We start from the raw sequence: 15,814 nt of genomic DNA, 5'->3' as shown, positions 1-15,814 counted from the left end.
CAAAGAACTTCAGGGTCATCCAGATGAATTATTAATGGACTTCAAACGTCCACAAAACAAATAATATTGTTATTAATGCAGTTCTCTACTGGAGTTGTAGCTCCATACATAAAAAATCCAATGAGCAATTTTTGGAGTGAATAGTTCGGTATAGGAAACTGATCAAAAACCCTCTTCAAACGTCTACAACTTCAATCAAGGAAGGCTCATAGTCACTAGGAGCTTCGAATCCCAACAGATTCATCATAGTGGCAGCCACATTGGCAAGGCCAGCTTGAGGAAGATCAGTGCGAAACCGAACTCCAGGTGATAAACCAGGCCCACCAATGGCAATAGGTACCTGGAACAACACAAATCACATTATAAAACATTTTCTCCATTCTGTTATTTGTGATGAAGCACTGCACCAACTTTTTAAGCTGGTTAACTACGCCTTGCTACAATACAACTTATGTTTCAGTATTTTTTGCAATTAATGCCAGAAATTTGTGGTGGTAGGGAGGGATTCAAAGCTGGAAAGAGAAGTGCCTCCATTCCACATTTTTCTAGAGAAACAAATCACCCAGGAATTATCTAGAGAAATTAACCATAAAACAAACTTATATCATCAAAGCTTAATTAACCATGATGGTGATTCTGGCTATGAACCCAGCAACCTAATAGAGGACGTATAATGTAATACCAAGGGCAAGTAATAGCTTGCTCCCACAATTTGCTGCATAGATAGCCAGCCTATGAATTACCTATCAACATTGAGAACATAGAGAGGCAGATACTACATAGTTTTATACATGAATTATATATATATATAGTTTCTCGAGAGGAAGGGCCAAGAAAAAAGAACACAAAGAGATGTTTTCAATCGAAAGTTTCAAAGAACATGAGTATGCAAATAACTGAGTTCCACAGATGGAGCAATGTCATGAAGCTATTTAAAACAATTACCGGAGAGCATGTATGCGATGTGAGAATTTGGATGTTTCCACTTTTGTCTAGCAAGGGTTGGGTAGTCTTAGGGTTCCTTTTCACCATGTCTTCAGCATTCCCATGATCAGCAGTTACAAGATATATACCTCCAACCTCTTCCACAGCATCAAGCATCATCTGTTGACATGACTGAGATGATAAGCTTATGCGTGCTAACACCAAACTATGCAAGAAACATAAGCTATCAAAATTAAATTGATGTAGGACATACCGCTAGCTGTTTATTACTAAGAGAGAATAGATTAACTAGCTTGTTTACAATTAAGAATAATTATTATGTTATCCTCACTGACTCATGATGATTAGCTACATGTGCACGTAAAATTAATAGGATATTGGAATTGTTTATGCATGTGTAATATTTCGGTCATGATCCATAAACAGTACCTTAACAGCCTTATCAGCTGATTCACAAGCAACAATTGTAGCATCCAAGTCTCCTGTATGACCAACCATATCACCATTTGGCAGGTTTACGCGTACCTGTATCATGATATTTATCAAGAGTTAAGGTCACACTGATTATAAGCGAACTGATTATATCCAAAACAAGAGCTATGCTTAATTCCTATAAATATATATACACATGTACCTGATCATATTTGCCACTCAAAATTGCATCTCTTGCTTTTTCACCAATTTCAATGGCTTTCATCTTGGGTTTCTCATTGAATGTAATGCCCTGATCACTTGGAATCTCCACGTATGTTTCCAATGCTTCATCAAATAAGCCTGATCTATTTCCATTCCAAAAGAAGGTAACGTGACCAAATTTGACTGTCTCACTGCACAGCAAGACTCACACATCGTCATATATTATAACACTGAGTAAAACCAAACAGAATGCTCGATAATAAGAAATCAAAAAAATTACCTGCATGCAAAGGTTCGAACCCCATTCCTTGCAAAATATTCACCTGAAGTTCGATCAATCTCCGGAGGGCTCACCAAGTATTTACTAGGGAGCTTCAATTCACCATCATATTGGAGCATGCCAGCATAATGAATCTTAGGTACTCGAACACGATCAAATTTATCAAATTTCTCATACTCCAGGGCTTTCGCCAACATTATCATTCGATCTGCCCGAAAGTTAAAGGTGACAACTGCATCTCCATCAACGATGGGACCAACGGGTTTACCATCTTCACCAACAATCACAAATTCAGGGCAATATTGATCATTAAAATTAGGAGTCACTTCTTTCAGGTGTTTGAGGGCTTCTAAAGCACTCTTATATTTATTTGGAGCTTCTCCCAACACTTGAGCATCCCATCCTCTTTTCACCACATTCCAATCATTCTAAAAGGAAAAAGAGGAAACAAGAGCAGGCAAACATCATTATTTACTATCTGCCATAGATGTTGGAAAAGCATTCAAGTTCATATTCTTGAGGTTTATGTGTACATTCGTCTAAGAAATGGGATCTAGTGAGTTCAAGTATAGTTAGAGAAGTTTTAGTGTCTTTGCTAAGCTTAGTTGTTGGATCAAAGGAAAACTGAAATGCATGTATTTTTCTCTAGCATACAGTTTGTAAAATACTATTCAAATAAAGTTTTTAAGATTTAGGGTTTCTCATAATGTTCTATAAAGTTGAAACATAATGATAAAGGTTTAGGTTCTCTCAGCTATAAAATATTATATGAAAAACATAACACCCAAATATATTGCAGTGTTTTGCTTTCATACTACCAGAATTAGATATAGATAGTTTGTTCTATACCATCATGCATTATACCTCATATCGATCCATGGTCACATGCATGCGGCCACCTCCAGAAGCAATCAAAGCATCAACACCTTGTGCTCGAAGCTTTTCTAATTCTTTCTCTAATTGTTCCACAAACCCAAAACTGGATCCATCCAAGACATCTCTACCATCAGTGAGGATATGCACACGAATCCTCTTAGCACCATTGGCGGCAGAACCTCTCAAAAGACCCTGCCAATAAGATCAACTACATATTGTGAGCGACGACAATTGTATTTGTCACTAATGTCAGTGTTTGGAAAAAGATGGCCTCGTTTAATAAAGAGGTGGTTCAAATTTCAAACTTCCCCATTGGATTTTTTTGTAAATGTACACAAACTATTTCAAAATATATACATGTACACACACAGACATATACATACATACACACACTGTACCTCGTTTACAAGCCCTATCCAAATAATATCGAACACGTATACATACATACACACACTACATATACACTTGTATGAATTCCAGATTTTTTTCATAAACTTCCAAAAATAATTTCTTGCATGATAAGGAAAACTAACTAGCTTTCTAAAAACATTTTTTCCCCTGATTCACATGACACATGCTCGCATGAGTTAATATGTGAGCTACATACCTCTAATTGATCATACCGAGAGTGTACACCACCATCACTTAATAGGCCAATCAAGTGAAGTGTCCCATTGGGAAAGCATTCCTTTATATAATGGAAACCCTCACCCTTGAAAAGCTTGCCAGTGGCCAATGCTGCATCAACTAGCTTTGCCCTGTATAATAATATTCCATCAAAACCCGGATGATTTTTAGTTTATACTTTTTCCAATCAGTAAATGGTCAAATCACAAGAAGTGAAAAACAAAGAGAATTGTTTTAATATACTCTCAGCAAATTAGAAACATTGTACTCAAGAACTAGCAAAAGGGAAGGAGGAAAGTAACCACAGAAAGTACATAAGGTTGTCGACGCAGAAAGCTATATAGGAAGGTGATTATTGTAGGAATTAACGAGAAAAATATGGGCTCTAAAATAAAGGAAGAATTTTTAAGTTGTTTAGCAATTACCCTTGCTCAAATATTCTCCCTGCACCCAAAGCATTGTGCCCAACTTCACTGTTCCCCATATCCTCCTCTGTAGGCAAGCCCACAGCAGGGCCATGTGCCCTCACTAATCTCCACCGCTCTGGAGCTCCCTAGTAGAAGTAATACAACATACATATCATGCATACATTAACCCTATGAATCAATTCAGACCCGGACAAAAAACAAAGAGAAGATAACAACGAAAAACTGGCATATACAGCGGCACTAGAGTCTGGTATTAAGGCTTGCAATGCGAACATAGAAAAAAAACAAATTGACAGATATAATAATAACCCTACTAATAAAGACATAGAAGAGAGGGAGTGAAAAAGAGCACATTGAGATTTGTGTATGTGTTTTATACAGAGAGATAACACCTTCTTGAGGGCATCCATGGTCGGGGTGTTAGCTACGTGGATTGCATTGTATTGGTCAGCAATCTGTTCGCCCCATCCATCCAGTACAATCACAGCGAGGGTCTTCCCTTTCTGAAGCTTCCGGTGTGAAGGTAATATCATGGAACTCTCTTCAGTGCTACTCGACATTCTGCAAAAAAATAAGCACACCATCAGTTGCGAACCTTAGATTCAATATATCCCATGCACAGTAGTTAGTGAAACATTAACCCTACAAATTTGCCTATAAGGTGTATAAAGGAAACAGAGAATGAAAAGAACTAGAAATTCCGTGCATAAAATGAGGAAAAATCTGTTGCATATAAGAAAATAACCTATATATCTAGTGATTAAGAAAAAAAAATCTGGAGATTTTCACGTGCATATATATGAAAAAATCCAATACAATCTAGTGCGGATTTTAAAGAAAAATTCCTAGGGTTCTGGGGTATATGAGAAAAGCCTCGAATTCATGCGAGGGGTTATTGATTCATACAGCAGGTAAAGAAAACCCTAGAAGTCTAATGCATAACGTTATCAACTAATTAAAGAAACCTAAGTGTACAAATTTGCATATAAGAAGGAAAAAAACAAAACCCTAGCAACCCACTATACAAATAACAATAGTAAGTCTCGAAATCTGAAACCCTAGGGTTGAAGGCAGGATGTTGGGTTCTAATACAGGTAAGGATGATATGCGACTGATCTGCATGATCATTATTTCTCAATGGGTTGATGCGAGAAGAAGCTCTAATCAAAGGTCGTACCTTCCTGTGTGCGTGCGAGAGAGAAAGAAAGAGACAGAGCCCTAATTAGAGATAACTTTCTTAGGATAAATACGCAGAGAGACAAAGATGAAGATGATAAAGAGTAAGGAATCAGTATGTAGACAGAATCGACGAAGAGAGAAAAAAGATGAAGGCTTGTTTCTTTATTACAGTAAAAAATAAAATAAAAATTGATAAAAGAAGCACTGACAAGTGTATGAATGGATGGATATACATACACATATGTATACGCGGATATACGTATGTATAGGGGGGGAATACGTATATACATAGACAGTTAAAAAGAGAAAGCATTCGAGTACGTGTTGCAATGATTTTGTATGGAGAGAAAAGGGAGAGGCAGGATTCGAACCCAGAGCGATTGAGACAACTGCTGACCCATTTGCAGAGGAGGCTCGATGACCCCTTCTTCTTCGGCGCCATTATTGTCGTGATGGATAAATAAAGATCAAACCAAACCAAAAAAAAAAGAAGCTTCCTTTGTTGTTTTTTTCTTCTTCTAACACGATCACCTCCACCACCACGACAGAAACACAGAGAATAAACTGCGACAAGAACAACAAAAAGAAAAGAAGAAGAAGAAGAAGAAGCAAAAAGAGCAGGAGGCAGCTAGCTAAGAATGGTGTGTTGTGTACGTTCTCGTCTTGCTTTGCTCTCTCTGTCTCTCTCTCTCTCTCTCTCTCACACACACAACTACCACCACCAATAACTGCCGTCTGTCTCTGTCTCTGTCTCTGTCTGTGCGTATGACTGACTGACTGTGTCTTGGGGCTGTTGTTCTCTGTCTGTCTGTCTGTGTCTGTCTGAGAGTCGTGAAGGAACACGACGCTTCCATCTGAACCATCACCCCCTCCCGGAATTCTCTTCGATAATTGTCTCTCTATTATTTCACATATGTACATACATATGTATCCTGCAGGATTCCATTATTCTGTTCTCCACGGAAAACATTTCCATTCGTAATGAGAGACGGCCACCCCCGTCCTTTTGGCCTGAGGAGTCAATCAATCGGTTGGTTATTTCTAATGACTTAAGAAACCCTACCCCACTTTCTAATGTACTAAATGTACGCTCTCTCATGTCCGGCCGCCCGGCTTCTAGCCTCTCGATCCCAAAACAGATGTGTCACAAATGTGTCTCGCACACGAGACACAGGACTTGCCTCTGGTTTTTGAATCCAAGAAGGTCGAAACTGTTTGCGAGAAAAAAAAGGAGGTATAGGTATGAAGTGTGCACCCGAGGTGGACCAAATAGGCTCTCAGTCTTACTCTCCTTTAAATTTGTACTCTAATGTTTGAATGACATCCTAAACAATTATACAAGGTTTCTAAGGTGTTGAGCCCTCCATAATTTCATGCATAGTATGAACCATACGTGCATTCGCATTCGAGTATGTTTCAATCCCTCGAGTATGGAAAACACCCTCGAAGTATGGTAAATACCATACTTTTGTATTCATGATTAGTAATTACTATCAGGTAAAGCTTTTTTTAAAGGTCAAAAAGTGAGAAAATAAAAAATAAAAAATGTCAAAAAAAAAAACCTGAAGTATGTTTTCATAACATGCACTATTACACACTTGTTTGCAAACATATGAAAACGAATATTTGAGCATAAGGATGCGAATATTACGTTCTATGATTTCATGCATGTACAAGAAAAGGAAAACACAAAACCAATTTTCCTTAGACACTTATTCCTTTATAAAGTTTTCCCATATTCGTTTAATTCTATTTGGATCCATTCCCTTTATAAATAATATATTCAACGACATTTTATGAAAACGGGCACACCTTCTTCCGACTTCACAAACCACACACGATGCACCCACTCAATTTTAGCAGCAATACATAACAATCAGCAACGGTTCGGTTCGGTTTGAGAGGGTCCAAACCAAACCGCGAAACCTTTAAACCGAACCGTTAAACTTTTTCAAACCGTTAAACCTTTAAACCGTAAAAACCGCGATTTCGTGGTTCGGTTTCAGTTTTCCACATAGGTCAAATTTTTATTTATTTATTTTTTTTAATTTATAATATTTCATTATTTAGAATTTTTAAAATTTTTAAGATGTTCCTAAAATGTGAGAATAAGAGTAAAAATGAAAAGATTGTTTAAAAACAATTTTTAAAATTTTTAAGAAATTTTCTTTAAATAAAAACCATTTAACCGTTTAAACCGCGGTTTTTGACTGTTGAAACCGAACCGAACCGTTAAAAAACCTAAACCTAAACCAAACCAAACCGGTGAAACTGTTAAACCGCAGTTTCGCGGTTCGGTTCAGTTCAAACTGAACCGTTGCCAATTGTTAGCAATACAAGAGAAATATCCAATAGGAATTCAATTATGGTCTGACGTGTTGCAATTGTATGCTACACTACAATATGCAAAAAAATGTTGCAAAGTAACCAAGATACGTTGGTTGTATAGATCATAAGCTCAAAATGCACACTTGCTTGTGTATCAAAATATGTTGGCTTAAATTTGTAGATCCTCACCCCATGAATTTTGTGATAAAAAGCATTATTAAGAAATTTCATAAGCAACATAGGACACATTATATTACAACACGATCGTTTTCTAATTCACATAATTTCTTTCCTAATTATTATAAATTAAACAACATAACTTTACATGTACTTCTTAAAGCTTAACTCCATCTATAATAGTGATGTTCCAAAAGTCACTAATGCTAAATGCCATTATGCAATTCCAATCTTTTCATTGGAAACAACTATGAGTCATTGTTTTAACAATATTCAAAAAGTTTAGCAAAAAAGTATTTAATGTAATCATGTGTTAGGGTACAATCTTGGCGTTCATTATTTATGTCACCAAACGGCATGGTTATCAATAACGTTCATAGAAATATCACTTGGATTCTAACCATTACATGTTGCTAGCCATGAAATGGATACAACAAGATGAGCTGATTCAATGGTGGTGCATTGTGTAGTGTTTGGAACATAAAGCATGAAAGTTTGTTCATCCAATGTCCTCAATCTTGATTCATTTCCCATTTCAAAGGGTTTCATTTAATGTGCAACCATTGCATTCCCTTTGTCCATACTGCAAATGTTATCTTCTTTGATCAAATTCTTCCTCTACCTTTCACATGATACATGGTGGTGCTCTGGTATAGTTTCTGCACACTCCATCTTGATGTCATGGATATGATCATCTCCTTGCTCAGTTTCTTCTTCTACCTTCTTCACATGATATAATGATATAATTTTCACACTCCATCTTGATGTCCTAGACATGACCATCGGTGTTGTTTTCTTACTCACATACAAAGCCGATCCTTCTACTTCAGCTCATAAAAATCAGCCTTACATAGCGTATTTTCATCAGCTAAAAAGGACTGAAATTTTCGGCATTCCAATATCTTCGCCCGTAGCGAAACTGGTGGAATTTTTTATATGTTTTTTCTAAAATTAACTACATCTTTGGGAAATTTTACGCATAAAAATCTAGTTAGTATTCCAAAATACCGGCATACAACCAGACTGGTGGGGTATTTCAACCTTAAGTGCACTCTTGCAATTGCTTGTATTGTTTCTTACCACATTAAGAACATCTGTGAAGTGGCGCAAAAACAAAAAAATTGGAATAATGATGAACCATTGTCACTCTACAGCTACATTCTGCAATCTACAGCAGAAGCTTACCAACAATAAATGAAGTCAGTGGAACAGTAAAATTATCATCTACCCTAGTGCTTATTGGCAATGACTCTACAAATGTTGTAACTAACGAGATCACAAAAGTAGAGATCACTAGCTTCGTGTTTAATGTATAGAAGCCGAAATAAGCGAAATAAGATTCATACCTGCATTCACACAAGAAGATATAATTAGGCCTTAGTAGAAATGCTTATCTATCTCTGGACTTCAAAAGTATGCTTCCTTATTTTTTTCAAAATTGCTTATATATGCTTGCTCAAATTTGAGCCCCCTAATCACATCAAAGTTAACATTGAGCATATCATTATACTTTGAACTGCTAATTATAGGATTTAATTAAGTTAAATCAGAAGCAAATCAGACCTAACGCTAGAAAGACTGATATATCTAGAAAGTGAGCACATCCTAACCAGGTAATTAGAAGAACAATTTGCTACTACTGCTTCTAATCTGCTACTTTGGCAAATAGGAGCCCTCATTTGACCAAGCATATTCAGGAAATTCCAAAAATAAGCAAGCACGTATTTCGAAATTCTGATGTACATAAGTTTGGCTATGTTTTGCAAGACGGAACTTGGGGGCACAGGTAGCCTCATAAACTCATTAAAGATTTATAAAGTACTTGCTCGAAGCACCCATATTCTGATACGTATAAACATAGTTTTCCCAGAGTTTAAATAGAGAACCTTAAGATAAAATTTAGGGATTAGAATGAAGATGGTTTGAGTTTGAATACCCGATACAAAAGATGAATCCAAACATTAGCATTGCAAGGCTGCCGATATATGACTTCTTCTCATTATATGGAAGCTTTGCACTACCAAAACGCCTTCCAATAAGATCAGCAAACCCTAAAACATACATATAAACCATTAACTTCAGGTTTTAGAGTTTCGAACTGGAAAAAACATATGAGACACATTCCCTTACCATCTCCAGCACACAAGTTTGCAATCATGATAGGAGCAAGAGGGGATGATCGCCATACACATATTGTTGCAAATGCAATTGTCATTGCATAATAGAACGGCCCTTTTAAAAGCTCCCTACACGTGATAATTGTGAAGTGCTATGACACAGAGTGTTCATATTTAAAACTTGGAAGCTTAAATTGTGTTATAATTTACATCATAATCATTACAGCATGCTTTTTTTATAGTACTTACTCTGGATTTCCATCTCGCGTCATGGCCTTCACAGTAGCATCATCTTTAAGGACTCCAAACCCTAATGCAAGTACCCGTAATCCATTGATAACGACTGAAAATGCTGCGATGTAACGTGCCAAATCACCATCACTGAAAGACAAATACAATAATTTGAAGACAATGCATGACCCACACAACGAGCTACCCCTCTCTCTCTCTCTCTCTAAATAAACACTTTAAACTCACCTAAAGAGTGGCCAGAACAGCATGAAAATCATACCAATACTTATGTGCACAAGTTTTCTGCTTACATTCTGTGAAAAAACGAAACCAGATTGGCACAACATTTTTACCAACCAAATCGCTACATAATTTGTATTACCATATAAACAGATATTCATACAATCAGTGACATTAATACGGCCATATTCTATCTGCATGTCCAGATCTGATGTACATTTCACTGAACAGTCTCAAAGCTTATGCTACCTGAGAAAAGACGTTCCTTTTGGCGAGAAAATCCCAGAATTTGAGAGACGTTAAGCTTCCAGCCATGGTGACAACGCCCATGGCGAGGTCGTGGACAGTCTGGTTATCAGAAATCATGGCGGGAAGGTTAGCCCTGCAAACACAGCTAGATCGAGTTGAACGCAGAGAATTAGGAAAAGGTACTCTGCGGGTCGTTTTGATTCTCTGCCAAGAAGAAGGAGAAAGAGGAGAAGGCGAAGGCGAAGGAAACAGAGTGCGTGAGTGAAATTGGCTATGGCGATGGAGAAGAGAGTCCATTTTTATTTATGAATCACTGGCGTAATCTATAAAATAAAACCAAAATAAAAGGTCAATCCTTAAAGGCTGGGTCTTTTGGTAAGGTTGGGTCATTCAATTGGGAACCCCCTTAGTTTCACGCTCTAGAACCCTCTAGAACCCTGCTATTGCAACCTCCTCTAAACGGTTTTGGTTTTAAATCGTTTGTCTTACCTTTCCTTGAATGGTTTAGTTTAAATGGCTTAAGAATTCATAAACGACTTGGTTTGGTTTTTGTTTTATACAAATGGTTCGCACTCTAGAGCCTTCCTAGCAACTTTCACTAAACGGTTTTAGTTTACATGGTTAGGCTTCCCTTTCGTAGAAGGGTTTAGTTTAAATGACTTCATATGTTCATAATTGGTTTGGTTTGGTTTTTGTTTTATATGAATGGTTCGGTTCGGTTTCAAGGCAAAGAAACCAAACCAAATCAGGCCTATTGCTAGGCATCCTAAACCCTAAGAATTCATAAACGACTTGGTTTGGTTTTTGTTTTATATAAATGGTTCGCACTCTAGAGCCTTCCTAGCAATTTTCACTAAACGGTTTTAGTTTACATGGTTAGGCTTCCCTTTCGTAGAAGGGTTTAGTTTAAATGACTTCATATGTTCATAATCGGTTTGGTTTGGTTTTTGTTTTATATGAATGGTTCGGTTCGGTTTCAAGGCAAAGAAACCAAACAAAATCAGGCCTATTGCTAGGCATCCTAAACCCTATGCAAAAAAACTTGCTTGGAACCACAATGGGATGTGATAATATAATAGTCACAAGTAAGCCAACATCTTTAAGCAACTAGTCTGAAAGGCTACTATAGTTAGTAGTGTCGATATCACTTTTTCATCACAATTGTTACCTAGTGCGAAACATACACTAAATAGAGTTACTTCCACCTTGTAATGGCTAAGAGATAAACTTAGTTCATCTACCTTAATGAGAATCCAACCTCATAAGAAACAATTAACTCCTACACACCAAGATGGCATAGTTACACATGGTTAGATGGAGGATCATGATGTGTAATCAAGTGGCAAGACTTGAGGCACATTCTACCTATTATTTCAAAGTTCTTTTGGAGCAAGGATAAACAAGGCGGACAAAGTTTGGAGGTAGCCTTGAAAAGTGTAACCCGAACAAGAAATACTTCATACACCACAAAACATTTCATTAGGTACTCTCCTCGAACCAAACATTTGTTTTCCACTTTATATTCGCAAAATCATTATCAATTACAAAGAGGTTTAGTTTCTCCTCCTTAGACATGGCTCCTCACATGTTTACCTCTAAGTTGAACTTCCATTCAGAGAATAAAATAAAAGAAATACTCTTTTAACTTTGCATATGAGAGACCTTGCACCTCTCAACAATAGAAAACATACCAAACTGTTATATGGAAGTTGGCGTAGTGGTTAAGGCCCTTGCCCTCTAAATCACATGTAGGGGTTCAACTCCCTTCCGCCCACCTTCACATCCTTACCTGGGGAAAATAGCAATCAATAATACCCCATCCCGATACAAGGCGGCAAAAGTACAAATCTTTTACTTTTGTATCCAAGAGAACATGCACATCTCATCAATAAAATACACAAGATAATGAAGCCATATTCATAAGGGGATTAAGTTTTTGGTCTTTGAAGGTTCAACAAGCCTATCAATCACATCATTAATGTTTGTTGAGTTCTTGCAAGAAACAATGTAGGAACACACTTCACGGTCAATTAATGTTGAAGGAGTCCTACTTTTTGGGAGGAAAAAACAGATGAGATGCAAAATGGAATTCTCTTATGTACATGAATGCAAATATGGAAGTGCCTAAACTAAATAGCATATAATTTTGTATAAGAGGAAGAGAAAGGTGCCTATGTAGTCACCTTCTCTCTATACAACCACCACTTACTAAAGATAGGTGGAGACTTAACTACACTAAATATGTGTCATAGAACGTTAAGGTTCTATGGCACACTATTAGGAGGTGGGGTGTTCACACACTTGAGTATACTAAGGTGTGTTCCCACACTAGAGAAGTTGAGTTTGATTCTCAACACACAACTTCCGGATGCCGAAAAGTTGGTTCCGGCTCACCCCTGTGTTAGGGTAGGATCCGGGTGTGTCTGGAGAAGTCATCGATGAACGTCACATAGTATCGCCAACCACCGAATGTTGTCGTTTGGGCCAGTTCCCATACATATGAATGTACAACATCCAAGATCCCTTTGCTCACGTTCCTCTCTTTCGAGAACGGTTGACGATGTTGTTTACTGAACTGACAGGCTTTGCATATGCCCGTAATCTCCTTCTCAGTAAAAGTCTGGAGTTTGATGACAACTCCTGTCGACTACATTCCTTTGAGCTTCTGGAGATTGATGTGACCGATTCGTTTGTGCTATAGTTCTATGTCGGCATCGGCTTTATGGCCCTTGGCAAACATTGTTGATTTCATCTCATGAGAATCAAGGATGAACATTCGACCTTCTCTTCGACTACGAGTGATAATTCGGCCTTCCTTTTCGATGAAGCACTCGATGTCGTTGAAGTGAATTTGCATGCCCTGTTCCACGATCTGGCAAACCAAGACCATATTCTTCGTTATCGTTGGAACATGCAAGATGTTCTTAATGTAGGTCTTGTTGTCCTCTTCGTCGAATGGGACATTACCAACATGGTGAATGGGGTGAATTGTGTCATTCCCAGTTTCCACATAGCCAGGTCGTTCGGGTTATTGAAATTATCGAAACCAATATTCATGAGACATCATGTGATTGGATGCACCTAAATCAACAAACCATATATTTTTCTGAGTTGGAGGTGATTGTCGGGCATGATTCCCCAACCTTGTCCTCTTACTCCATCGAAAATCGAATAGAGCATATGTCCTTGCACATTGCCTCTTGTCTGAACATGATTTTCTTCGACCAATAGCATCGATTGGAGATTGAAGGAGGGCGGATTCTCCCTCACGAGGACAACCGACCTTATTGCACCGAACCGAGGTGTTAAGCCACCGCAACATATCTGCACCATTTCATCGTTGTTGATGTTGACGTTAATGGACCTGAGGGCATCGCACGACTCCTTGATCTTTAAGGTGTAGTTGGCGATCCATATCCCTCTGTTGAATATTGTTCAACTCTTGACAGAGTTGAAGCTTTCTTGCGGTTGTGTTGGCCGTGAATATCTTTTTGAGATTCCACCACGCCTCCTTCGAGGTTTTGGCCTCTTGCATGTAGTCGAGCATGTGATCATGAACGCATGATGCAAAGTAGTACAACACACGACTCGTTGCTTGCTCCCAAGCTCGGTAGTCAGCATGTGTTGGGTTGGGTTGTGTTTCTTGTGCTCCTTCAATATAACTCCAATAGCCTTGGCTAACAAGGTACTGGTGCATCTTGTACTCCCAAGATACAAAGTTGTTTCTATCGAGTTTCTCGATGGGAAGAGCACTTCCTATCCGAGTATTCATGTTGAGATGACTTGTTTGGAGCGAGTTTTCTTCTTCTTCTTCTCTTGATACGGGTTATGCAGATTGCTGCTATAGCGAGTGAAGGTTCTTCGTGAACATAGACTTAGACACAACACATGTGGATGGGCTTGGATCAGGCTACCAATCGCTCTGATACCATGTAAAGAACCGTGAGTGATTTTGTGCAGCGGAAGAGATGTGTGTGTGTGTGTGTGTGTGTGTGTGTGTGAGAGAGAGAGAGAGAGAGAGAGAGAAAACACAATGTATACAGAAAACGAGAAAAACGGTATTAACACGATAAGAATGCACCAACAACTTACAAAGAGGAAGAGAAAGGTGCTTATGTAGTCACCTTCTCTCTATACAACCACCATTTACTAAAGAGAGGTGGAAACTTAACTACACTAAATATGTGTCATAGAACTTTAAGGTTCTATGACACACTAGTTACTATATTAGGAGGTGGGGTGTTCACACACTTGCGTATACTAAGGTGTGTTCCCACACTAGAGAAGTTGAGTTTAATTCTCAACATATATCACACACACAAGTGCTTGAAGTTCCACATTTGATAATGAAAGTCTGCTTGGATAATGCTTTGGGTTGCTGATTGATTCTGTTGCCAAGCACTAATAATGGAATTCCATGTAAAGAGGGTTTTCTTCGCAAGTCATGAAGCTCACCTTTTGCAATAGATAAGGTGTCCTTGTTTGTTGCATCAACAACATATCTGGGGAATAACTTGTAGCTATTAGGATTGTTTGTGACCCTCATAACATAACTTGCCTTAAACAAACAAAAGTTAAGATCTAAAAGTACATTTGTATTAGAATTTATAATGTATTTTGCAACATTATATCCCACATGTTTTCATGTTTAAATAAATTATTTTCATTGTCTATTAAATCTCTAAAACTAGGGTTTTCATTAGCGTTAAGGATTTTAAGAGGATCTAAGAAATTAAAAATTCTCATTATTACAAGGAGAAGAATGGAACTTCCAATCATGTCAACGTTCACGGTAAGACAAGATGAAAACCATGACATTGTCACTTACACAATAACAAATACACAATATCGCTCCCATTTACTCCAAAATCGAGGTTGACCTCCCAGATCCCACAATTTGATAGTAACATTTCATTTAATGACCTTATCGCATGTTAAATCCAACCTATAAGACATTGACTCCTTAATTTTCTGAGAAGTATCTTAATTTATATTTAGCTTGCTGAGGGATTTGAATGTAATCTATTATTTTTTGCCTATAGTCAAATAGTCAAAGAGATCTTTCAACATATACCACAGTTTCACTCCGTTAATGCACTATAATTTGTATCCAATTAATATAATTCCCATTACTGAGAAAAAGTAGGTTATTTTTAGTTATTCAAATCATTTTACCTTACCCCAATCCTCCAATAGTTTGGCTTCTTATTTCAACGAAGAAGGTTGTTTCGAATTATTTATATGGGGCTAAAAACTTATAGTAGGAATCATGTCCTCACTATATCCACCAGTCTGCAAATGCAATGCCCCATGTCATTGTACACTTTTGATTATTTGATGTAACAAATTTAAAGTGCATACAACCGCATTACTGAAATCACATTTACCAATGTATGTGTTCTACTATTTTAGAAACATATCCTTATTCCCATATGCACTTCTTTGAGAGCTTGCTCGTCATTACACTTCTCTAATCTACTAGCCACAGTCAACTTATCCAT

General features: G+C 37.6%; 2 protein-coding genes and 1 pseudogene across 2 annotated transcripts; all 3 read right to left on the bottom strand.

Annotated features, from left to right (window-relative positions):
- Positions 1 to 72: 72 nt before the first annotated feature.
- Positions 73 to 4,353, bottom strand: LOC147852819 (2,3-bisphosphoglycerate-independent phosphoglycerate mutase-like). Its single transcript, XM_087333495.1, has 9 exons — positions 4,185 to 4,353; positions 3,790 to 3,917; positions 3,345 to 3,495; positions 2,726 to 2,929; positions 1,862 to 2,289; positions 1,580 to 1,772; positions 1,375 to 1,470; positions 946 to 1,104; positions 73 to 340 (listed from the first exon to the last, which is right to left on the bottom strand). The coding sequence occupies exons 1-9, from the start codon at positions 4,350 to 4,352 to the stop codon at positions 176 to 178; spliced, it is 1,692 nt and encodes a 563-aa protein (XP_087189621.1). The 5' UTR covers position 4,353; the 3' UTR covers positions 73 to 175.
- A 4,231-nt stretch (positions 4,354 to 8,584) lies between these two features.
- LOC147852818 (putative phytol kinase 2, chloroplastic) lies at positions 8,585 to 10,629 on the bottom strand. Its single transcript, XM_087333697.1, has 6 exons — positions 10,314 to 10,629; positions 10,071 to 10,138; positions 9,843 to 9,974; positions 9,607 to 9,722; positions 9,413 to 9,527; positions 8,585 to 8,822 (listed from the first exon to the last, which is right to left on the bottom strand). The coding sequence occupies exons 1-6, from the start codon at positions 10,608 to 10,610 to the stop codon at positions 8,645 to 8,647; spliced, it is 906 nt and encodes a 301-aa protein (XP_087189823.1). The 5' UTR covers positions 10,611 to 10,629; the 3' UTR covers positions 8,585 to 8,644.
- A 1,601-nt stretch (positions 10,630 to 12,230) lies between these two features.
- LOC147852817 (ADP-ribosylation factor-like protein 8a) lies at positions 12,231 to 15,814 on the bottom strand (annotated as a pseudogene).

This window comes from Azolla caroliniana, unplaced genomic scaffold (genome assembly GCF_043228905.1).
Source record: "Azolla caroliniana isolate FFs.n. ecotype wild unplaced genomic scaffold, voAzoCaro1.0.p SCAF_17, whole genome shotgun sequence".
Classification (NCBI taxonomy): domain Eukaryota; kingdom Viridiplantae; phylum Streptophyta; class Polypodiopsida; order Salviniales; family Salviniaceae; genus Azolla; species Azolla caroliniana.
Note: the sequence above shows the minus strand (reverse complement) of the source record. Positions and strands in the feature narration are given on the sequence as shown.

Excerpts from the sequence above, each read along its gene's own strand:
- LOC147852819 (XM_087333495.1), bottom strand. The coding sequence starts at position 4,352 with ATGTCGAGTAGCACTGAAGAGAGTTCCATGATATTACCTTCACACCGG. Across the intron at positions 1,105-1,374 it reads CAGCTGATAAGGCTGTTAAG|ATGATGCTTGATGCTGTGGA; the intron begins GTACTGTTTATG and ends TCATGTCAACAG. Across the intron at positions 341-945 it reads CATCGCATACATGCTCTCCG|GTACCTATTGCCATTGGTGG; the intron begins GTAATTGTTTTA and ends GTGTTGTTCCAG.
- LOC147852818 (XM_087333697.1), bottom strand. The coding sequence starts at position 10,610 with ATGGACTCTCTTCTCCATCGCCATAGCCAATTTCACTCACGCACTCTG. Across the intron at positions 9,975-10,070 it reads CTGTTCTGGCCACTCTTTAG|TGATGGTGATTTGGCACGTT; the intron begins GTGAGTTTAAAG and ends TTTGTCTTTCAG. Across the intron at positions 9,528-9,606 it reads AAACTTGTGTGCTGGAGATG|GGTTTGCTGATCTTATTGGA; the intron begins GTAAGGGAATGT and ends TGTATGTTTTAG.